This window comes from Grampus griseus (genome assembly GCF_964374135.1).
Source record: "Grampus griseus genome assembly, chromosome: 7".
In the NCBI taxonomy this organism is placed as follows: Eukaryota; Metazoa; Chordata; class Mammalia; order Artiodactyla; family Delphinidae; genus Grampus; species Grampus griseus.
Window position 1 is genome coordinate 7,619,121 of NC_139001.1, and position 23,541 is coordinate 7,642,661.

General features: G+C 46.3%; 1 protein-coding gene across 4 annotated transcripts in view; it reads right to left on the reverse strand.

Moving 5' to 3' along the window:
- DIS3L2 (DIS3 like 3'-5' exoribonuclease 2) overlaps positions 1 to 23,541 on the reverse strand; it is a 374,067-nt gene that overhangs the window by 75,804 nt on the left and 274,722 nt on the right. For all 4 annotated transcript variants that reach the window (XM_082658674.1, XM_082658675.1, XM_082658676.1 and 1 more), the window contains exons 12-13: positions 21,494 to 21,601; positions 494 to 727 (exon numbers count right to left, since the gene is read on the reverse strand). In XM_082658674.1, the coding sequence (XP_082514800.1) occupies positions 494 to 727; positions 21,494 to 21,601 (342 nt within the window). The remainder of the gene's footprint in view (positions 1 to 493; positions 728 to 21,493; positions 21,602 to 23,541) is intronic.

Here is a 23,541-nt window from a genome sequence, read left to right on the forward strand (position 1 = left end):
CAGTCTCCTCAGTTCTCTGCTTTTTCAGATATTAATCCAGATATTTGTAAACATATAAATCTTTTTGGAAGACAAGGGATAAGAAGAAACACTTTTGTTTTAAAGCCTAACAATCAGATATTGGTCAACTGCTTTCTACACTTCCATGATTCCTGTTCCCAACTCCCGTAAGAGGGATGTGAGATGGAAACTGGGTGAGGATCAAGTACTGGATCCAGCCTCACCAGGAAGACCAGATGGGAGTTCTGGTCACGGAGCCACCCAGACAGACACCACGCTTTCGCCTTGGCTCATGTCATCAGGCCCTGGGTGCCTGTGGAGTTGGCAGGGCAGGTGGGGGGTGGTTCCTGCCTGCCTCAGAGGACACTATTTCAGCGCAGTGATTGAGGAAAGGAGGAGGGGGGAGCCCAGGACTGCCACGCGAAACCTCACACACACTAGGTTCTGGCCGAAGTCAAACCTGCTGGTTGTTGACAAAAAAGCAGCGACTGACCTGATCCAAACGAAGTGCGCCGTCCACGAACCGCTGTTGGCGTAACTCCTTTGCGATACGGTGGAGGTTCAAAACAGCCCAGTGCACTTCCTCACTGGTGTGCTCCGGGGAGACGGGGGGCAGCTCCTCCTCGGGGATCTTCCTAGTGGGGCCTTCAATCATGCTCTGTGCATGTTCATAGCTCAGTTTGGTGCAGGAGCGGATGACAGTCTGGCCAAACCATTCACTGAGGATCTGCAAAGACGGACAGGTTGTGAGGGAGAATGTTTTTCGGCTTTTTCTTTCACGCAACCATTCATTCGTACAGATTCTACAGATCCACTGAGCGCCGGCTTTGTGCTCAGAGCGCCACTTGGTTCTGGCGGGGTACGAAGAGCAGTCATATGGGGAGCTACTGCCCTTAGGGAGCTCAGGGCACGGACTCTGCAGGCGGTGGAAGTCGACGAGCGGCCTCTAAGCACACGGGAGGCACGGGCGAGGCCGAGCAGGAGGCTTGAGGCGAAGGGCCTGCTGGAGGCTTTTTCATGAGTTGGGAGAGTGGCCATCAATGCCAAACTGGAAGGGAGAAGAAGGGATGGACGCCGAAGATGTGACAGGTGGGGAATCTTACTGGACCTGATGGGGGCTGAAAGAGAAGGTGCGGTCATGGACAGAAACAGAGAACACAGGTGCAAAGCAGGACGGAGGCAGAGAGAAAACCAATTCCAGTTTGCTCTATTTGGAGCATTTATGTAGAGACAAAGGTCCAGAACAGGGTTTCTCAGCCCTGGCACTACTGGGCTAATTCTCTCCTGTGCTCTGCAAAATGCTCAGGCATCCTTGGACTCCACCCACTAAATGCCGGTAGCACCTCCCCCAAACCCGAGATGAAAACCAAAAATGTCTCAGACATTGCCACATGTTCCCTGGGGGAAACGCAGCCCAGCTGGAGAGCCTTTCAGCAGTGGTGCTTGCTGAGTGGTGGGATTAAAGATGTTTAATCCTTTCAATGTGTCTGTATTCTCTATAATGAACATTTATTACTTTTAAAACAAAAATAAAACATTCAAATATTTTGGGGACTCCTGGGTCTGAGGTGCAGGGAGGAGATCCAGAGGGCGATCTGCAGCAGGCACTCGGGGCCTGGGGCAATGACTGGGCTGAAGGTGGGAGCTGGCATCATCGACCAGAGGGTCCAAGAAGGGAAGAAGGTAAGTAGGAGAGTCGAGGCTGCATTCTCTACGCCCTCCTCCATTTTGGGGAGCCAAAAGAGAAACTGGAGAATGGAAACAAACAAAAACCAAGGGAGTTCAAAGAGCCAGGAGAAAGACTGGGAGCGTCCAATATTAGGAGAAACAGGAGAAAGGGCCTCAGAGAAGGGGGACTCAAAAGTTACAGCAGACACTCCCGGCACTTCTGACGAGAGAGGCACCGCTTACACACTTTCCGTACGGCAACTATTTAACTCACACGGCAACCCTAGGAGGTAGGTATTTTATTATCCTCATTCTGCAAATGAGGAAAGCAAGGCAGAGACACATTAAATAAGCTGCCCAAGGTCATACCACTAGAGAACGGCAAAGCCAGGAACTGAACGCAGGCAGGCCCGCCCCAGAGTCTGAGCGCTCAACCACTAGTGTATGTCAAATGCCACTTGGATGTCAACGAAGACGGAAACAAAGAAAAGGTCTTTGCATTTAGCATTCAGTTACTGGTGGTCTTTAGGAAGGCTATTTTAGGGGGAAAAGTATGGCGAGGGGCGGCGGACAGGGTCGAATTGCAAAGATCTCAGGCATGTGCTGGGAATGGATTACAGGGATGCTGCCACAGCACTTCTCGTCCTCAGGGCAACCAGAGCCCTGCCTTTCCTCAGCCTGGCACACACATGCCACGTGCCACTCAAACAGCAACATCTTCTGCGTGTGTTATCATGGGAAAAAGTTTGGGACGCTCTGGGTTAAGGATGGGTGAGGGACTTCCCTGGTGGCACGGTGGTTGGGAATCTGCTGCCAATGCAGGGGACACGGGTTCGAGCCCTGGTCTGGGAAGATCCCACATGCCGCGGAGCAACTAAGCTCGTGCGCCATGACTACTGAGCCTGCGCTCTAGAGCCCGCGAGCCACAGCTACTGAAGCCCGTGTGCCTAGAGCCCATGCTCCGCAGCAGAGAAGCCACTGCGATGAGAAGCCTGCGCACTGCAATGAAGAGTAGCCCCCGCTCGCCGCAACTAGAGAAAGCCACTCGCAGCAATGGAAACCCAACACAGCCAATAAATAAATAAATAAATAAACTTATTTTTTTTTTAAAAAAAAGGATAGGTGAATGTCCAGCAGTAGAGGCAATGCAATGAGTGTGGGTGACCGCTTCCAGAAGGACGGTAGGACAGGGCTGTTGTTGAGCAGGCAGGACAGAGGCCTGTGCCGTGTTTGCAGGCAGGGGAAGAAGCCAGTACAAAAAGAAGATGCGGTGCGAGAGAGCAAAGGGAGTACTGCCAAGTAGTGCCAAGGCGACCCATCCAGGAGAGAGGAAAAGTGGCCTGGAGAGGGCAGGAAGAAAAGGGGAGGGGACGGGGGAGGAGATCCCGAGGGGAAGAAGAGAGAAGGTGAGAGCACTCACAGTGGATGGTCCCGATCTCTGGAAAAGTGTAGGACAAAGAGTGAAGGGGGCTGGGTGGGGTTCAAGGGCATGAAGACAGCGGAGAAGGTCAGAGATAAATGCTGTGGGAAATGTGATTCACGAGCAGGGAAAAGCCAGATGTGCTGAGGGGCAGAGTGCGCTTGGGAGAAGGCAGGGAACTCCAATCGGCCGCAGAAACTTTCTCCCTGGGCTTGCCAACACCCTTTTCATCAAGTAAACCACTGTGGCCACAACTTCAGAGACAAGACTTCCCGAAAAAGACCATCTGAAGGGTCCATAGGTGTTTCCAGTGGGGAACGGGAGAGCCCAGCCCACAGCTGTTCACACCACAAACCTCTAGGGGACACAGCTCCTACCCTGGATAGCTAGAGAGACCCCTCTGATACCCTCTCCTTCCAATGAAGGAAGAACCAGTACTCTTGAAATGGCAGCCATGAAGCACAGGAAGAGAATGGTAGCGACCACTGACATTTTTCTTTAGTTCAGTGCAAAGAGCCTTATTATGAAGAGTCTTGAATCTGTAATATCAGACTTTCTTTCTTTAAAAAAAAACCCTCAAACTATACTTTCTGGATTATTCCAAGAGCTACTCCTATCTCAAAATACAAGCAATTCAAATACTGTGCTCATGACTCTTCTGCTATGGCAAGCGGGTCCTGAATTTGGCTCTCAGGAGGTGTCTGTGTGTGCTGAATGCGAGAGAAATGGTAGAGGCAATTCTAGGGACTGCCCAACAGTCCTGTGGGGAAGTAGTGCGTGCAGGCCTCCAGAAGAGCCCCTTTCAAGGTCAGCCATGCTTGTCCTTCCATCACACCCACATTTCCTGAAAACTCCCCACTAATGGAGCTGCTCCAACCTCTGCTAGGATGACAGGGCCACGACCTATTCATTCTTGTGGTCGCAAAGTCTTCCCCCTGGAGAGTCAGCTTGTTTGCTTTTCTCCATTTCATTCCAATCCTGGTCAGTCAATCCTCCTCCTTCTGTGTCCACATCTTTAGCTTGGGAAAATGTTCCTTTCTGTTCGATTCCACTCCTTTTTCACACACTCCCTCAGGCATCCGGCTCATAGGGTATCTGGCCTCTTGAGGTCTGTGTCCTCTTTTCCTAGAAGACACAGGTAAGCCCTGCACTCACACAGGGTAACCACCGCACACAGGCAGGGAGACTCGTACCACCCTGACTGGGCATCCATTTTCATGCAAACTGCTGGGTCAAGAACTGCTTTAAAAAGCTAGTGAAAGCTCCAGGCCCTCTCCCCTGAAGTATTTACAAACAAAATTTTGCAGTAAGTTCCAGGAGGTTCCTAGATACCCTGCCACCCTGAAGTCCACGGATCCGGCTCTAAACAGCTTTGTTGCTCCCTCTGAACCCTCATTTATAGGGCTGAGCCCTGACCAGGGGCCACTTTTCATCCTGAGGGGTTCTTAAAATGTATTAACTGTAACTTGACAAAATCAGAAGTCTCGCACTCCTCATCAAAACTTGCTAGCAGTGGGACTTCCCTGGTGGCACAGTGGTTGAGAGTCCGCCTGCCGATGCAGGGGACACAGGTTCGTGCCCCAGGCCGGGAAGATCCCACATGCCACGGAGCGGCCGGGCCCGTGAGCCATGGCCGCTGAGCCTGCGCATCCGGAGCCTGTGCTCTGCAACGGGAGAGGCCACAACAGTGAGAGGCCCGCATACCGCCAAAAAACAACAACCAACCCCCCCTCCCAAAAAAAAAACTTGCTAGTAATACAGAATGGCTGCACTATCTCAGTCAGTTTGAGCTACTCTTTTTTTTCCTAACGGGCACCTCTGCTCCTTCAGCTTGTTTTCTTATCAGTCAACGACAGCACCCATGAACACCAGCAAATCTGAGACTCCGCGCTGATGAGAAGCTCCCCACAGCTCTTTCACCTTACTTGAGCCTCCCCTCCCTTAATGCCTGCATTCCACAAAATCTGTACCTTCTTTTTTTTTTTTAATTAATTTATTTTTGGCAGTGTTGGGTCTTTGTTGCTGCGCGCAGGCTTTCTCTAGTCGAGGTGAGCGGGGTCCACTCTTTGTTGCAGTGCGCAGGCCTCTCATTGTGATGGCCTCTCTTGCTGCGGAGCATGGGCTCTAGGGCGCAAAGGCTTCAGTAGTTGTGGCATGCGGGCTCAGTAGTTGTGGCTCACGGGCTCTAGAGCGCAGGCTCAGTAGTTGTGGCACACGGGCCCAGTTGCTCCGCGGCATGTGGGATCCTCCCAGACTAGGACTCAAACCCATGTCCCCTGCATTGGCAGGCGGACTCCCAACCACTGCGCCACTAGGGAAGCCCTGTACCTTCTTTTGGAACATACAAAGGGCTGAAGTGGAAGCTCTGAAGCGCCAAAAAGAACATCCTGGCCCAGTGACAGTCGGGCAGCAGAACCTATCCTGCTTCAAAACAATCCAGTGATTCTGGGAATCATATCTGACACACGGACTAAAAAAATTCTTAGGCCAAGAAACCACACTGTGGGGAGGCAGCAAGGATACCCATCGCAGCCTTATCCAGAGAAGGGCAACAGGAAAGCTGAGACCCAAACAGGGCCAGGCGGGGGGCGGGTGTTGGTTTCTGGGGGCAGCGTGCCTTACAGTACAGGAGGAAGGCCTCTCTGGATGAAACACCTCATTAATTTCCAATTTGGAAACTAGATTCACATCAACGCCCCGTTCGTAACCAGGGCCAGTGGCAGAAGACAAAAGGACAAAGAGTTTTTCATGGAAAAAGTAAAAAAGCCATGAGGAGCTTCATAAACAGAACCCTTCAAAGAAGAATCATGTCCTTCCTCTTCCCTTCATTTAATCACAGGATTTGGGTCACTCCCTTTCTGCAGGCGGCAAGTTTCCTGCGTATACTCTAGGACGCTCTTACGTGGAACGTCAGATTAAATATGTTGCCAATACCGACGGAAGGCATCTGGCTGGAAAAAAGCCTGGTTAGAAACGAGCAAATACTGTCTACCTCAAGACCTACTTTCCGGTAGCAGGTAGGACAGGAAGTGGCTCAACACTGCAAAGCACCTGGCCCTGCTCGGTGGCAGAACTCTCATACCTACGACCTTTAAAATCTCTCCAACACATCTGGGAGGAGGGCATTACTCAGCGCATTTTACGCTGAGAGAAAAGGTTGGGGATTTGTGAAAAGTCATACAAACTCCTAAGTGACAGCCAGGATCAGCTCAGACTCAAAATCTAGTGTTATTTTTATTATATTTCAGCCAAAGGTCATGAAATAGATAGTGAAGTAAACAAAATAATATCAACTTTCTATATTTTATAGATACAAAGTTGTGAGAAAACCATATCCTTTGAAAACAGTTAATTTCCATTCAAATGTATTTAAAAATTTATCTTCTAAAAAATATGCCAGTGTCTCATTAAGAAATATTTGGTTCGAAAAACTGCTAATCGGGTTAATTTGTAATTTTAAGTAATTAGATGCAAAATCACTTCTGTAACATCTCTGGGCTTCTGTACGTAAAATATTTGGTTCAAAAAAACATATGAGGAAAATGAACTTATTTACAAAACAGAAACAGACTCACAGACATAGAATACAAACTTGTGGTTACCAAAGGGGAAAGGGGGGAGGGATAAATTAGAAGTTTGGGGGCTTCCCTGGTGGCGCAGTGGTTGAGAGTCTGCCTGCCGATGCAGGGGACGCGGGTTCGTGCCCCGGTCCGGGAAGATCCCATATGCCGCGGAGCGGCTGGGCCCGTGAGCCATGGCCGCTGAGCCTGCGCTTCCGGAGCCTGTGCTCCGCAACGGGAGAGGCCACAACAGTGAGAGGCCCACGTACCGCAAAAAAAAAAAAAAAAAAAAAAAATTAGGAGTTTGGGATTAGCAGATACACACTACTATACATAAAACAGATAAATAACAAGTCCTAGTGTATAGCACAGGGAACTATCTTCAATATCTTATAATAACCTGTGATGAAAAAGAATATATATATATTGTTTTTCAGCTATACATATATACACATATACATATATACAGCTGAACCACTTTGTTGTACACCAGAAACACAACATTGTAAATCAACTATAATTCAATAAAAACACACACATAAACAAACAAATGGAAAACGTAATAGGAAGAAAGAAACATTTTCCTGTCTGGAACAAAACCAGGCTGTTGAGTTGGCCAGGGTCGGGGTGCACGGATTTCTGCCGCTTCTTAGCTGTGGACACGAGGCAATCACCCCAGGGTGGGGAGGCCCAGTGGTGAAAAAAGGCAAAGGTACCAAGAGGAATGTGTCCGAAAAGAAACTGGGCAGAAAGAGGCAGGGCTCGAAGACAGCTCGGAGAGGCTGATGGCAACATGTCTGTGATGGGAGGGTGCTGGTGACGTCATGCAGGGAGCAGAGGCAGCGGCGGTGAGGAGCGAGCAGGGGTCTCCCCTGCTGGGCCTGCTCCTTGCACCAGGCCTACGGTGAAAGAGCGAAGCACAGGTCACTTCTTAAAGAAGAACAGGGAGGACCGTGGTAGGATCAAAGAGTAAGTAACAAGACGGAAGCACTGTCAGCAACACGCTTCATTTAGACCTCGCTGTGTCCTCTCCTACTGTGGCCGGACTGGGCCTGTTACCCGAAAACTGGGTTCGCCTCTTGGTGGGTGTCAAGCCAAAAGACACAACCAAGCCGAAGAGCGGGGGAAGGAAGGATTTATTACTTGCAGCAAAAGGAAGGAGAACACTGGGGATCTTTCCCAAAGAAATAGTGCTGGCTTTTAATCTGTGTTTTCCAGATACAAGGAAACCTTTCCCCTTAAGCTAATTATAACCTACAACAACTTGGTAAATTATACCTTTGTTGGTAGGATTGAGACATTTTTTTCTCTCTACCTGATTCCTCTAAAAACTGAAAACTCTTAGATTCCCAGCAGCCTTATCAAAGACTCTTAACTAGCTTAACTAGCTAATGTGCAACAAAACTAAAGGAAATTCTCCAGTGAAACTGCCACAGAGCATAACTGCTTATGACAAATATCACTCTGAAGTTTCTATGATGGAAAAAGCGGTCCTACAGAACCGCGTGGCCCTTGATATTTTAACAGCTGCTCAAGGAAGAACTTATGCTATAAGACATGCTGAATGCTGGTTTTTATACCTGATGAGTCTTCTAATGTGACTCACCTCATGACGCATATGAAAAAAAATTAAATCTCTTCTCTGAATGATCCTCTTCCCAGTTTAGGGAAAATGGTTTGGTTCAGGGGGCTCTTGGATCAAGTCTCTGCTAATGATGTTGCAAAATTGCTGTTAACTGTCTCTCCTGCTGTACTTCTCCGACACCTGCTAGAATAATGCTATGCAAGTGAGAGGTGCAGACACTACTCCGGCGGACCCCAAAACTTCTCTAGCTCTGGCAACAAGAGAGTTTCACTCCTCTAACCAGGGAGACTACAACGCCCACCCTCAGCCCTGTACCCCTCAAGAGAGAAGAGTGAAATATCTCAAGGCGGGGGGCTATGTAAGCAGACAGGATAGGGGGTCCCCAGAGTAAGAGAACCAGACGGAACTCTCTTAAATAAGAGAAACCATCTAAGGCCTCAGTCATTGTGTGATCTGAGCCTGGCCACAATGCTTGCCCTTGCAGAAGAATAGGTCTCAGTCGCTGAATTTAAGGGAATGAAAGAAGGTAAAAAGAAACCGCTGTTACCAGGCCAGGGAGCTAACTTAACCATATCGGAGATAATATGTCAGTTATAAAGACTCCTAGTTCTGTTTCAACGGTAAAGATTAGCCTCAAGCACATTTCTGAGCTGTTTTGCAAAATTCAAACCCCCCTTGAGTGCTCATCTATCAGATTAACTGGAACCTACGAATGATGACGTTGACTTTTTCTGATCCTCGTGATTTCAATCAACTACAACCTGGACTCCGTCAACCTCTGCCCCAATTCTATGCTGAACCCTCCACCCTCCTTTGCTGAAGCCTTTTCAGGAGTATGCATGCATCCTTAGCTTAAAACTTCCCCAATTTTGCTCCTCGGCGGGACACTGCTTTGGGAAAGATCCTTGGTGTTCTCCTTACTTGCTGCCAGTAATCAATCCTTCCTTCTCTCGCTCTTTGGCTTGGTTGTGTCTTTTGGCTCAACACCCACCAACAGGCGAACCCAGTTTTCAGGTAACAGGCCGACTAGTGACCAGTGCCAAGGGGAGCTGAGGAGGGAGCATGGGCGGCAGAGGGCCATGTGTTTGCCAGTTTTAGTTATAAGGCAGGTTATTTATGTGCTAGAATTTTCTGGAGGATTTATTTGTATAGAGTCAACTGTGTTCTCTTCTACTGTTTCAGATGACTTGCCACCAGCCTAGTCTGTTGTCCCTCACACTATAATCCAGCTCATTCCTATCGTCAGAGAGGAGGAAATTTTCCTCTACCCTTCTAGGTTCTTCTGGCTGGTCCAAGAATTACACTGTCATGAGACAGATTAATAGGAGAAAATCAAACAGAAGTTTAATAACATGGTATACGTGGAAGAGACTCAAGAAAGCTGAGTAACCCACTAAAATGGCTGAAACCTCACCTTAAATACCACCTTCAACTAAAGACAAAAGAGGATGTTGGGGGTAGTTTAGGATTTAGAAGCAGAGGAAGGAAATTCACGTGAAGGTGGAAAAGCAAATGTTCGGTAAACAAATGTTTGCCGGGCCTGGCAGAGACAATGGGACACAGAGGAGAATTTTAACAAAACAGATTCTGTGAGGTTCCTCCCTGTCTACCATACCAAGTTCATCCTATAGTTATCTATGGTGACAACTCCTTCCCTTCGGGAAACAGGTCCTCTACCTATGTTCTTTAGACAGTTAGGGTAAAGTGAAAGTTTCTTCCTGAGGCTTTTGGGTCTTGATTGTTTTCAGCTCAAAATAATCCGCATGTCAAAGAGACATTCTGGAGTGGCAAATTTGCTCCCCTACACCATCTTGCCCTGGAGGTAGCTGTCTACACTTCTAAGCCTAACAAGAAGGAAACAAGGAGACTTCCTCAAGTGTCTGCCTTGCAAACCTAGGAAATGGCAGAAAAGCCTGAAGGCCGGGAAGTGGTTAGGAGACAAAAATTCCTTTCCTGTGACAGAGGATGAGGGTCCACGCCTGAGCGGTCTTTGAACAGTGTTCCCTTTACTGCAGACAGTTGCGAACGAGCCGGTGGGGAGGGGCGGGAGGAAGCTTTAAAGGTGGTGGACTGGATGGGAGGCCTAAGGGATGTGGGAAGGAAGCTGGAGGTGGAGGAGAGGGAGGAAAGGGAGGAAAGTGTAGGAGAGCAATGGAGGAAGCTTCTCAGGATTGCGTTCAGACTGACCCAGGAAACACAAAATCACAGACTTCTAAAGCCTGTGAGGTTAATTCAGCTCCAGCCTTTCAAAAGGACCAACCTAAGCCATCTCTCAAAACAAGAGGTCCATCCTTCTTTTTTTTTTTTGCGGTACGCGGGCCTCTCACTGTTGTGGCCCCTCCCGTTGCGGAGCACAGGCTCCGGAAGCGCAGGCTCAGCGGCCATGGCTCACGGGCCCAGCCGCTCCGCGGCATGTGGGATCCTCCCGGACCGGGGCACGAGCCCGTGTCCCCTGCATTGGCAGGCGGACTCTCAACCACTGCGCCACCAGGGAAGCCCCCATCCTTCTTTTAAAGACATGCAGCACAGCAACGTGTTACGTTGTTTATTAACCTCAGAGCCCAAGTCCTTACAGTTAAGTCAAATCCACGATTAGTAACATCAAAATGCAGGAGAAAAGGTGATTAAACATAATTTTTCGCTCTTTGCACAACAGTCTTAAAAACGGTGTCTTGTTTTGTTTTGAATTTCTTGAAAATATTCTTATTTTAACCTCAAGGATTCACAGCAAAATCTGTGCTCAGGATTTAGTCTGCTGTTACCTTGAAGTGACCTTACATAAGCCTCTAATTGCCCCGTACCTTCGCTAGCAAACCAGGACACAAAGTACACAGGGGAGTTCTTCGAAAGGCTCCTCTGGTCCCAGGCTGTCTCTACAGGCCTGAAATAAAACAATTCTGCCCCGCTAAGGACTAAAGATGAATATTCTGGGAACTTTTCTATTATTTTCGGAGTCAGCCTTTGAAGCTATTGTCTCTCACTGGGAGCGGCCCGGGGAAGATTACCGCTGCAATGTCCGAGGATGAAACACAAAGCCCAGCACTCTGTTTCTTTACCATGAGCTGCAGCCCCCAGTCACACGTCCTACACATGCGCCTCGGCTCTGTGGGTTTGCTGCAGACACCAAGATGACCCAGGAGGAGCACACCGTTTCATTTTTCAAGTTTCATAGCATTTCCATAGGTGGCAGCTGGTGTGGCAGCAGCAAGGTGAGCAGGGAAGGCAGAGGGGGAGACATTCTGTGGACGGCCCATCACGCAGAAGCAGCAGCGTGCCTTTCCTGGCGGAAGCTGTGCGAGGCCTTCCTCGATCCCAGGATATAGCTCAGGGGTGCTGAGATGGCTGCTGCGATAAAAACGCCTTACCAAGGGAACACCATGGTGATACAGCAGGCTAAACAACTGTGAAAACGGATGTGCGATTCATTTTATGAAGTCATTTTTGAGCATTTTAGGGGTACATGACACTGTGCTGTGGGGGAGAGGGGGGAGGAGATTAAAAAAATTAAGAATGCGGGCTTCCCTGGTCGTGCAGTGGTTAAGAACCCACCTGCCAATGCAGGGGACATGGGTTCGAGCCCTGGTCCGGGAAGATCCCACATGCCGCGGAGCAACTAAGCCTGTGTGCCACAACTACTAAGCCTTCCCCCCAAAACCCCGTGAGCCACAACTACTGAGCCCACGTGCCACAACTACTGAAGCCTGTGTGCTCTAGGGCCCACGTGCCACAACTACTGAGCCTGTGTGCCGCAACTCCTGAAGCCTGTGCGCCTAGAGCCCGTGCTCCGCAACAAGAGAAGCCACCGCAATGAGAAGCCCGTGCACCGCAAAGAAGAGTGGCCCCCGCTCGCTGCAACTAGAGGAAGCCCACTCAGAGCAACGAAGACCCAATGCAACCAAAACTTTAAAAAAATTTTTTTTAAAAATTAAAAGTGGGCTCTGCTACAAGGATGTTAAGGTCCAGTAGGACGACAGATCTGTGCACATATGGTGCTGAAGTGCAGACAACAGGTGCTGTAGGGGTGGGAGATGGGAAGATGGGTTCTGACAGGAAGGGCAGGGTTCCTCCCATCTGAGCATTTTCTCAGAAAGGCCACCCTGCCCCCTTCCCAGATTTCAGCAGGGACCCCATGCTGTACTCTCTCCAGGCTGGGAGAGTCTGTGGTCCTCATCCTCCTGGTGAGAGCTAATCTCCCACCTGGGGTTTGGGTCCTCAACTTCCCACTTCTTTCGTGACCCGGTTCCAAAAATCTGTTCCTTCCTTCCTCATCTTCAACATCTCCTATCCGCCTTCCCATGGAGCCTACAAAAACACTCCAATATCTCTCTCCTGTTTATTAAAACAAACAAACAAACAAAATCAGAAAAAAAAATCTCAAAATAATTCTTACTTTTACTACAATGACAATATCCATTCATTGCAGAAAACTTTAAAAAAATATAGGTGGGAAAAGGAGAAGAAAAAAATCTATAAAATCCACCATCAGGAATTAACTACTGTTTCTATTTTAGTGCATATTTAATTCCTGTAGCTTCAATACCTTGTATAGTGTCTGAACAGAGCAAACATTCAATGAATATTTACTAAGTGAATGAATGAAGGACTAATAACAGTTTCATAGAAGAAGAGGCATTTTAGCCGAGTCTCAAGGATAAGTAGGATTCATATTAGTAGGGATGCAGGGAAGGACATTCCAGGAAGTGGGAAAAGCATATGCGAAGTCTCAGAAGTGGAGCAATTCCGTATTAGGCCAAACGAACCCTACAGTGGTGACAGCCGAGGCTGAGGGGGCTGAAGGATGCGCGGCAGATGGTCATGCAATGGGGGAGGGGTTGGTGGAGGTCTTTGCTTGCCATCCTCTGGAGATTAGACTTTTGTAGACAATCGTAACCCACTGTCCCACTGTCATGCTGTAAGAGGATATTGAGGAACAGGACCAGATTCAGCTTCTGGAAAGTCACCTACCACCACTGGGGATACAGAATGAAGAGGCCATGAACAGTCTCTCCTATCCAGGGGAGGATGTCAAGTACTTGGGTGGGGACAGCGACTGTGCTAACAGTGAAGAGAGGATTGATGAGAGACACTCTGCAAAGGTAGAGCTGCTATCACTTAAAACTGCTGGGATGTGGCAGGCTAGAGACTGAGCGTCTGGGTGGTTCAGAGGATGCCGATGCCATTAAAAGACCCGGAGAACATAGGGCGTAACCTCAGGTTGCAACAGGAGTGTGTTTTACTGCATCGAGACAGGGGAAACGATGAGTCTCTGAAGGGGGGACTGTAGCAGACCCAGCTGGCTGGTCTCTCTGCTTTCCAAGAAGGAAAACTGAAAGTTACCTGGGGGAATGGCGGGTCTTGAGGGAAAGAGGACCGGAAGGCAAAGTTGGAAGCGGGAAGCAAGAATAAAGGTTTGAAACAACTGCATTAGCAATAAATAAAAGGATTCCTAAGCAGCATTGAAGATCCAGCTGAAGAAAGACAGTCTGAACTGGCACATACCACAGTTCTCCTACAATGTCCAATGTTCAAAATGGGGTGTTAGGCAGGGACTAGAAAGACTTTTCCTGAGCTACAAAGAATGGGCAGAGACTTGCAGGGTTTTCTAGGATGGCAGTTAGGGAAGTCTGACCTCCTCTGAGGTCAGGTCGTGGAAGCTGGGCTTCGGAGCTGCTACATAGTGGAGAGCTCAGCCATGTGGTAAAAGCTGCTTTTCCCATGCGAGTAAAGATGCTCCAGGAAACGAGAAAAGACCCTAGTCCCCGGAACTCGCTGCAATCCATGCATTTCTAGCAGAGAAGACAGAGAGAAAAGAACAGGGAAAGAAATCCCACTTTAAAGATTTCTTAGATTTTATTCTGAATGAGAGACTGACAAGCTATTAAAAAGGAGAAAGAGACGAGACCTAATTTCTGATTTAGAAGAATCACTCTTTCTGCTGTGTAGGGAGACGATGAAGCGGGGCAGCAGCAGAAGCTCAGAGAACAGTCGGGAGGCCCCTGCAGTCGGGTGGGGGATGGCAGCCTGGATGCAGGTGTCAGTGCTGGGAGTGGTAAGGAAGGGGGCAGATTCTGGAGGTACTGGAGGCAAAGCTGAGGTGACTTACTGCTGGCCTGGACGTGAGGGGTGAGAGAAAGACCAGAGCCAATAATGACCCCATGGCTTCTGGGCTGTGTAAACGGCTGAAAGGAGTTTGCCACTGACCGAGGCTGAAACGGGCACCTCGGAGTACACTCCTGCATTCTAACCGAGCCAGAGAGCACAGGGCAGGTACGCTGTGGGAGACACAAGCTGTGGATTGCTACTGTAATTATGAGACTCTTCCTTTATGATTCTGACCTTTGACCCTGAGATTTTATGGTTCTAAGACTTAAGGACTTAGTTATCAAGTCACATTCATTGTTTGTGACCTTCTTTAAAGTGTAAGATTGGTGTTGTTTCCAAAGGGGACTTCAAATTAAGATGCCTCCGATGAGTGGAGCACGTGGATGTGGTCTCTGTTTTGCAGGGCCTTAGTGCCTTGCCAACTGAGACACATGATGAGCAGGGATAACGAGTCACTGGCCCGACATGGTCAAAGTGGATTTCATGGTACCAGACTTGGATCTTACAAAGCATCAGATTTAGTTGGGTTTGTTTTCTCTTACGAAAATATATAATCACAATTATCTAGATCAGAGAACAATGCTCTCACCACCAATATGTGAGAAATATGCCCAAAATGGATCTTTCAGAGTTTACTGTTCTAAAAACCTGGGCACTGGCTTAATGAAAGTATATATGACCAAGGCTTCCTAGTGCATACTTAAAAAAAATCTACTGGGTGTTTAAAAAAAGTTGGAATAGGTTTTCTATAGCTGACCATGCCTGCTCCAGAAAGTAAGACATTCCAGCAGACAAAGGAAAAAAAGCCAAAAATGTTCTCCACTTCAAGTCCAGGTGAGACTGGCAGCCATGCTGCAGTAGTAGTGGCTCAATGCTGCTGGGCCTTCTCTGGCTCCTTCTAAGTCCAAGACCTTGTATCACGAGAAGCCACCACTACATACAAACCCAGCCTCAGGCTTTGGCTGCCCTCCTCCTTGTTTACTGGGTTCTTGATGCAGGGCCACCTCCCTCTCTACTGCCTTCTCGGGCCCCCTGAACAAGCACCACCCCTTGGACATGAGTCTGGAATCCGAACTCGCATTTCATGCATCTTGACTGTGAGTAAGAGATACTTATGTGTCACTACACCCAGGACTAACCACCCAGGTCCACCCACCGTGTGGCCTCCTGTTCTGGGTAGGACGTCTGAATGACCACAGTACAAGGAGTGTGGTTAGCGGGTCTTGCTCCACGACTGTCTGAAGTCTAAATGCTCACACTGCCTGTTTGGCTTGCTTTGATAGAGGCCCAGCATCCCCTCCTGGACCCTGTGCCTTCTCCACACCTGCTCTCCAGCCCCCTGCTGCCAGAAGGCTTGGTCGCTAGACACTGCCTCCAGAAGAAGCCCTCCAGAGACCAGCTGAGTTTTCGGAGTCTGCCTCTTCCGAGTGCTTCTTTTATGACCCTCGTATTTTGGAAGCTCATTAGATCAGGCAGCTTTTTATTCCTTGGGTCTGGCCCTGGCAGGCTTAATTCAGATTCAGGGTTCTTTTCTGTTGACTCGTTAGTTTTCTTCTATGGGTTTTTATTTTCTATTTAGTTAAACTTTTGCAAAAATAAGCATTTATAAAAACATGAAAGTAATACATGTTTTCAAAAAACACTAGAAAATACAAAAAAGTAGAAAAAATTACTCGTAGTCTTACTACCCAAACACAACCACTACGGGCATTCTATTTTATTTCCTTCTGGTCTTTTTCCATTCATTTTTTTCCCCCATGCATGTTGCCACCCCCACCAAAACATGACTGCTGGCACACTGTCCTCACAATTCCTTCTTTCTATTTCAGGTACTGTTTGCTTCTTGACTCTTAAAAAGGAACTTACTATCAGATATTTAGGAGTCACAAAAACCAAATGTAATGTTGGTAACTTGTTTTGATTCCACTTTGGACAAATCGATTGGAGACAATCTGGGAAATGTAATTATGGACTGGGGTTTAGGTGACACCAGGGCATTACTATTGTTAGGTGTCTGATGGCATTGTGGTTATGTAAGAAAACGTCCAAAATTTTTAGAGCCACATATCAAAATATGTAAGAGTGAAATGACATGATGTCTGTGGTTTTCTTTAAAATACTTTAGCAAAGAATAAATGTTGACAGTAGTTAAATCTAGGAGATAGAGATGGTGGATTTATTGTGTTATTTTCTTTACTTTCATTTATGTTTGAAATTTTTCAAAATAAAAATTTAAAAATTGAAGTATCGATAGTTCAAACAGTGAAGTAGTTTTAAAGGCTCATTATGAAGAACAGCAGCCCTCTGTCCCTCTCCCTCCTCTGCCCCTCCCCAAGGGTAGCCACTTTCACCTCTCAGCAGATTATTTTGTTATTTACTTTCTTTTTAAATATTTTTATTTATTTAATTTATGTTTTTATTTTTGGCTGCGTTGGGTCTTCATTGCGGTGCATGGGCTTTCTCTAGTTGTGGCGAGTGGGGGCTACTCCTCGCTGCGGTGCGCAGGCTTCTCACTGTGGTGGCTTCTCTTGCTGTGAAGCATGGGCTCTAGGCTCGCGGCCTTCGGCAGCTGTGGCACGCGGGCTCAGTAGCTGTGCCTCGCGGGCTCTAGAGCGCAGGCTCAGTAGTTGTGCCGCACAGGCTTAGCTGCTCCGTGGTATGTGGGGTCTTCCCGGACCAGGGCTTGAACCCGTGTCCCCTGCATTGGCAGGTGGATTCTTAACCACTGCACCACCAGGGAAGCCGTGTTATTTACTTTTCATACTTGTATATGATCTGCTTGATTACTGCTTGATTTTTCAGTTTTAGGCATTATTCACAAACTTTTCACTATAGAAGAAGAGAATTTACTTTTCTTTCCACATACACTCCCTTCCCCCAACCAAACCCAGATAACCATTCCAGGCCCTCAATCCTCCCAATAAAGTTACATCGTAACTATGAGATTTAACTATTACAACTATGTAAATACTAAGCATTACTTTTCTTTCCTCATAACTTTTTATTTTCACCGAAACTAACAACTGTCTTGTTTTAATTTGGTTGGTTTTTTGGTATACTCTGTATATTAATCCACCTCAAGTTTTCCATCAATTGTCTGAAGCAGTGGTTCTCGAAGTATGGTCTGTGGACTCGTGGGGATCCATTCAGGGATCCGTGAGGTCAAAACTATTTTCGTAATAATACTAGTAGGCATTATTTGCCCTTTTCCACGTGTTGACATTTATACGGATGGTACAGAAGCACTGGTGGGGAAAACTGTTAATGCCTTGGCATGAATCAGGCAACGGCAACAAGTGGTGGCAGTGGTCAGGGTCTCGTCACCAGCTCATACTCGCAGGAAAGAGAAAACCTAGTTCACTTAAGAATGTTCTTGGGCTTCCCTGGTGGCGCAGTGGTTGAGAGTCCGCCTGCCGATGCAGGGGACACGGGTTCATGCCCCGGTCTGGGAAGATCCCACATGCCGCGGGGCGGCTGGGCCCGTGAGCCATGGCCGCTGAGCCTGCGCGTCCGGAGCCTGTGCTCCGCAACGGGAGGGGCCACAACAGTGAGAGGCCCGCGTACCGCAAAAAAAAAAAAAAAAAAAAAAAAAAGAACGTTCTTGATGAAGCGGTAAAAGTTAATACTTTTATTATGGCTCAACCCTTGAGTACTTGTCTTTTTCACTTACGCAGCATGTCAAAGTACAGTGGTTGTCTTGAGGAAAAGCACTTAACTTTGAGTTGTGAGCTGAACTGACCGCCGTTTTTACAGATCATCACTGTTACTTGGAGGAACAAGTGACACACGACGGTTATCTGGCACTTCAAGAAAAACAACTAACATTATTGATTGCCAATGATAAAATTCAAGCTTTTACAAAAATCAGAATTTTGAAAACCTTGTATCTGACACATGATACACGTTTTCTAATATTTAAAGACTTGTTTAGGGTCTGTAGTGATATTAATAAATATGATTTTTAATATCATATAATGAAATGTGTCCACATTAAGAAAATCAGACTAATAAGCCAATATTTTCTGAATGACTTAAATTTCTAAATACATGATAAAAAACCATGCATGGGTAAAAGGTCCATTCAAAGTGTGAAACAGACCAATAGATTTTAATGTAATCCAGTAAAAAAGTTCAGTTGATATTGTATTAGTCTGCTAGGGCTGCCATAACAAAATACCGCAGATTGGGTGGCTTAAACAATTTATTTCTCACAGTTCTGGAGGCCAAGAAGTCCAAGATCAAGACGCCAGCCAACTCAATATCTGGTGAGCGCTCTCTCCCTGGCTTGCAGAGATGGTCACCTTCTGACCTGCTCCAATCTGAACCCCCGTCTTCTGCATCTGCGTAGAGCTGATACCCTGGGAACTTTCTTCACCATCGTCTAGGTCAGGTGTCAACAAATTATGGTCTGTGGGCCAAATCCAGCCTGCCACGTGTTTTTAAGTAAAGTTTTAGTGGGACGCAGCATTCTCATTATTTATGTATTGTCTTCTTTCGTGCTACAATGGCGGAGTTGAGTAGCTGTAATAGACCAAATGGCGTATAAAACCAAAAATATTTACTAACTGGTCCTTTACAGGAAAAGTTTGGTGACTTGCAATCTAGGTGATTCTTTCACTTCTTTACTGTACTAGTTGATTTGTTTCCTGAATCCCACGTCTTCCTCCTTCCTGATTTACTCTTTTTGGTGAAGTACATCTTCTGGTAGCTTCCTGAGAAAGGGTATATGAGATGTACCTTTTTTTGGAGAACTTGCATGTCTGAAAACGTCCTTTCCTGCTCTCACATTTTATTGATGGCTTAGCTGGGTACAGCATTTTAGCATGGAAGTCACAGTCTTTCAGAAATTAGAGAGCTTTGCTTCACTGTCATCTAGTCTCTAGGGTTATAACAGAAAAGTCTTAAGTTATTTTGAATTTGGATCTCCTGTATGTGACTCTTTTTTTCCTTCTTAGAAGCCTATAGGATCTTTTCTTTGTCCTCGGTGTTCTGAAATTTTATGACAATGTGGCTTGGAGATGGTGCGTCTCCATCACTGTGCTGGGCAGCGGGCTCTTTCTGTCTGGAAAGTCACATCCTGCAGTAATGGGGCATTTCCCTGAATGATTCTGTTCATCATTTCTTCTCCCTCTTTTTCTCTGTTCCCTATTTCTGGAATGTTCATTGAACAGATGGATGTCTTGGACTGGTCCTCTACTTTTCTTGTCTTTTCTATCATATTCTGGGACAATTCTTCAACTTTATCTTCCAATCTGAACCTTGAGTCTTCTTTACTTCTTCTATCATGTTTTTAATTTCATGCTGTTAATTTAATTCAATTAAAAAAGAGCTCCTTTTCCCCCCTTCCGAATGTTTCTTTTTGAAAGTGCCTAGATCTTGTAATACACATACTTTCTTTAAAAAAGAAATTCTCTGAGGATATAAAAAAATAGTTTCTTCTCCTTGTTTTGTTCTAGTTGCTTTCCTGTTTGGTTTTGCTATTTCACGTTCGAGGCTTTCCTCTTGGTTGTCTCTTTATATAGGACAGTGAAATGTTAAAAGACTGATTTTTAGTGAAATCCTAAAAATCTCTGCTTGGGTGGGTGGAGCTCATTGTCTGCAAGCTTTATTGTAGGGAAATACAGCTGAGCTGTTGGTTGGGAAATCCTTGAGGTTATTAGCTTTAAATCTTCTTTACCGCTCAGATTCCTCAGAGAAAGATTTTCCTATCTTTGGACTCAAGGGTATAGGCTTGGCTACTAGAATTCTGAGGTTGGCTGGGAAAAGAAAGCTGGGACTCTTAATGTTCGGCCAGTGTTCAACGTGCCAGCAGCATTCACTCAACCTCCCCAAAGGGGCCACTACCACAACTGTGTTTGGCGTCCCCTAGTTCAGACAGCCTTTCCTTTATCCTGTCCCAAGGATAAATTGCTGGTCTTCTACTACGTTATGGAAGGGGCAATCTTTTTAAATAAATTTTCAACCAATACAGTTAGTCTCTTCTTCCCCCACCTCTTCCCCCACTTTACAGAGTTACCTGCTGCTGTCCATTTCTGAACTTCTTTAGGATCCTGCTGTGTAAACTGGGTTGTTTCTTGGCTTTCTCGGGCGTTGGCTCAGGACTCAGCTTTCTCAGGACTGCTAAGTCAGTTACCACTCATCCATCTGCTTCTCAGCTTCCAAATTTTTGTTGCTGTTGTCTCCTCTCCCATTCTCTTTGTCCTTGTGGGTTTATGTTTTTTTAAAAAAAATCTCTTCACTGTTGTTTTAGTGAGGTTTTGGGAGGGAATGAAAGTAAATGTGGGTATTTGATCCTCCATATTTATTTGGAACCTCTTTATAATTAAATATCTTTTTTTTAACTTCCATTTAATATTACAGCATAAACTTTTCCCATGTTCTTACACAGCCTTTGTAACAACTTTAGTAATTGTACAACATTCCACTGAGTCGCTACCATAGCTTACCCAATCATTACCCTATTTTCAGAAGTTCAGAGTTGTTTCTGTTTTGCGGGGGGGACTAGCGTTTTCTGGAGTCACCTTTCATTTATCTGTCTCATTTATTCCCTGTATTTAGGGAATGGCCACTGACATTATTCTCCTCTCTCTTATCAGTCCATGGTTTCATCACCTTGTGTCTTGATTACAGCACTACCTTGTGCAAATTTCATTCATCTTCAACCAGCACAATGACGCAGCACTAATCTTTCTAAAATGTCACCTTTCTCATGACACTTCAGAGGAAACCTAACACCTACAATTCATTTGCAACTGGCATTTGTGGGTCCCCATGGTTTGAGTCCACCTCACCTATTCAAACTCACCACCCTTTCCCCAAATGTCCTCCTTCACACAATGGCCTGCTCTCCTAACCACAGCCCAGGCCCATCCACACGGCCAATGCCAGCCACACGCACCTTCATGTACACCCTCTCCTGCAAGAGGCCTCCCCCACGTGACTCTGCTTACGCTCTTTCTTCCTTCACATGATACACTGAAAACTGCTGAGGCTCAGCCTTCTACATGGACTGAGAGCTCCTCCCCTATGTTCTCCTCTCTGGCACTGCCCCTACACTGCCCTCATCCTACCACCATGGGGCTCCAGCCCAGCACCAGAAGCACAGTGTTGCTGAACAGGGACTCACTGAATGGAACGGACACGCATGTAAGTTGTTACCTTGCCCTTCGGAGTTAGCGTCCAGATCACGGAGAAGGTGAGCTTGTCGGTCATGGGGTTGAGGCTGCACAGTTCCTCACACAGCAGCCTGGGAAGCATGGGGACAACCTGCAAGCAGAGAACAGGCCATGAGCAGCTTTTTCCAATCTGCAGGAGCTAACCACAGGCTCAGAAGCAGCCCGGGGGGCAGAGCTTTGGTGAACAGCTGGAGCTTCCAGAGTGAGCTGAACAGGGAGGAAACTCTTTTCCCTGAAGATACAGCAGAAAGACCACACCATCTGATAACCTTCCATAAGCCTTTAGGGTCAAATGGGATGTGAATGTGAAAGGTGAGAAGAACTGGTAATGGAGGGAAAAATACATGGGAGCAAATGAAAAATAACTAAACACTAAAACAAAAAAATATTATAAAAACAACTATGCACTAAAACTAAAGCTCTAGACTCAAGAATGACTTGTACTTGTGGATATAACTATCCCAGATAACTGTACACTTAAGAACCCAATGTCTTACATTTAAGTCTTTAACTCATTTTGAGTTAATTTCTGTGCATGTTGTAAGTAAGGGGTCCAGTTTCATCCTTTTGCACGTGGCTATGCAGTTTTCTCAACACCATTTATTTATTTATTTTGTGGTACATGGGTCTCTCACTGCTGTGGCCTCTGCCATTGCGGAGTACAGGCTCCGGACATGCAGGCTCAGCGGCCATGGCTGACGGGCCCAGCCGCTCCGCGACATGTGGGATCTTCCCGGACTGGGGCACGAACCCGTGTCCCCTGCATTGGCAGGTGGACGGACTCTCAACCACTGCGCCACCAGGGAAGCCCCAACACCATTTATTGAAGAGACAATTCTTTCCCCATCTTGGCACCTTGTCAAAGATTAGTTTGCCATACATACATGGGTTTACTTCTGGGCTGTCTATTCTGTTCCATTAGTCTATGTGTCTGTTTTCATGCTAATGTGTTGATTATTACAGCTTTGTAATCGAGTTTGAAATCAGAAGTGCTGATGCCTCCAGTTTTGTTCTTCTTTCTCAAGATTGCTTTGGCTATTGAGGGTCTTTTGTGAATTTTAGGAGAGTTTTTTCTATTTCTGTGAAAAATGCTATTGGAATTTTTATAGGGATTACACTGAATCTATAGATCACTTTGGGTCGTATGGGCAATTAAATGATATTAATTCTTCCAATCCAATAACACAGGGTATCTTCCTACTTATTTGTGTCCTCATCAATTTTCTCATCAATGTCTTAAAGTTTTCAATGTATACGTATTTTACCTCCTTGGTTAAATTCCCAAGTATTTTATTGTTTTTGATGCTTTTGTGAGTGTGACTGCTTTCTTAATTTCTATATCACCTCTCACCTGTTAGGATGGCTATTATCAAAAAGATAAGAGCTAAACGTTAGTGAGGATGTGCAGAAAAGGGAACCCTTGTACATTATTGGGGGGAATGTAAATTGGTACAGCCATTATGGAAAACAGTACTGGTGTATATCCAAAAGAAATGGAATTGGTACTTTGAGGAGATATCTGCACTCCCATGTTCACTGCAGCATTATTCGCAAGAGCCAAGACATGGAAACAGCCTAAGTGCCTGTTGACAGTTGAATGGATAAAGAAAATGTGATACACACACACACACACACACACACACACACACACACACACGCACACACACTGAAATATTATTCAGCCATAAAAAGAAGGAAATCCTGCCATTTGTGACAACATGGATGAACCTGGAGGGCATTATGCTAAGTGACACAAGCCTGACAGAGAAACACAAATGCTGTATGTATCACTTATGTGTGCAATCTTTTATTAAAAAAAAAGCTGATTTCATAGAAACAGAGAGTAGAACGGTAGTTGCCAGGGGCTGGGGAGAGGGAAAAATGGGAAGGTGGAGGTCAAATTCTTTTACATACTTTAATTTATAAGATGAATAATGTCTGAGGATCTAAGGTACAGCATGAGACTGTAGTTAATAACAGGGTATTGTATAATTGAAATTTGCTGAGGTAAATCTCAAGCATTCTAACCAC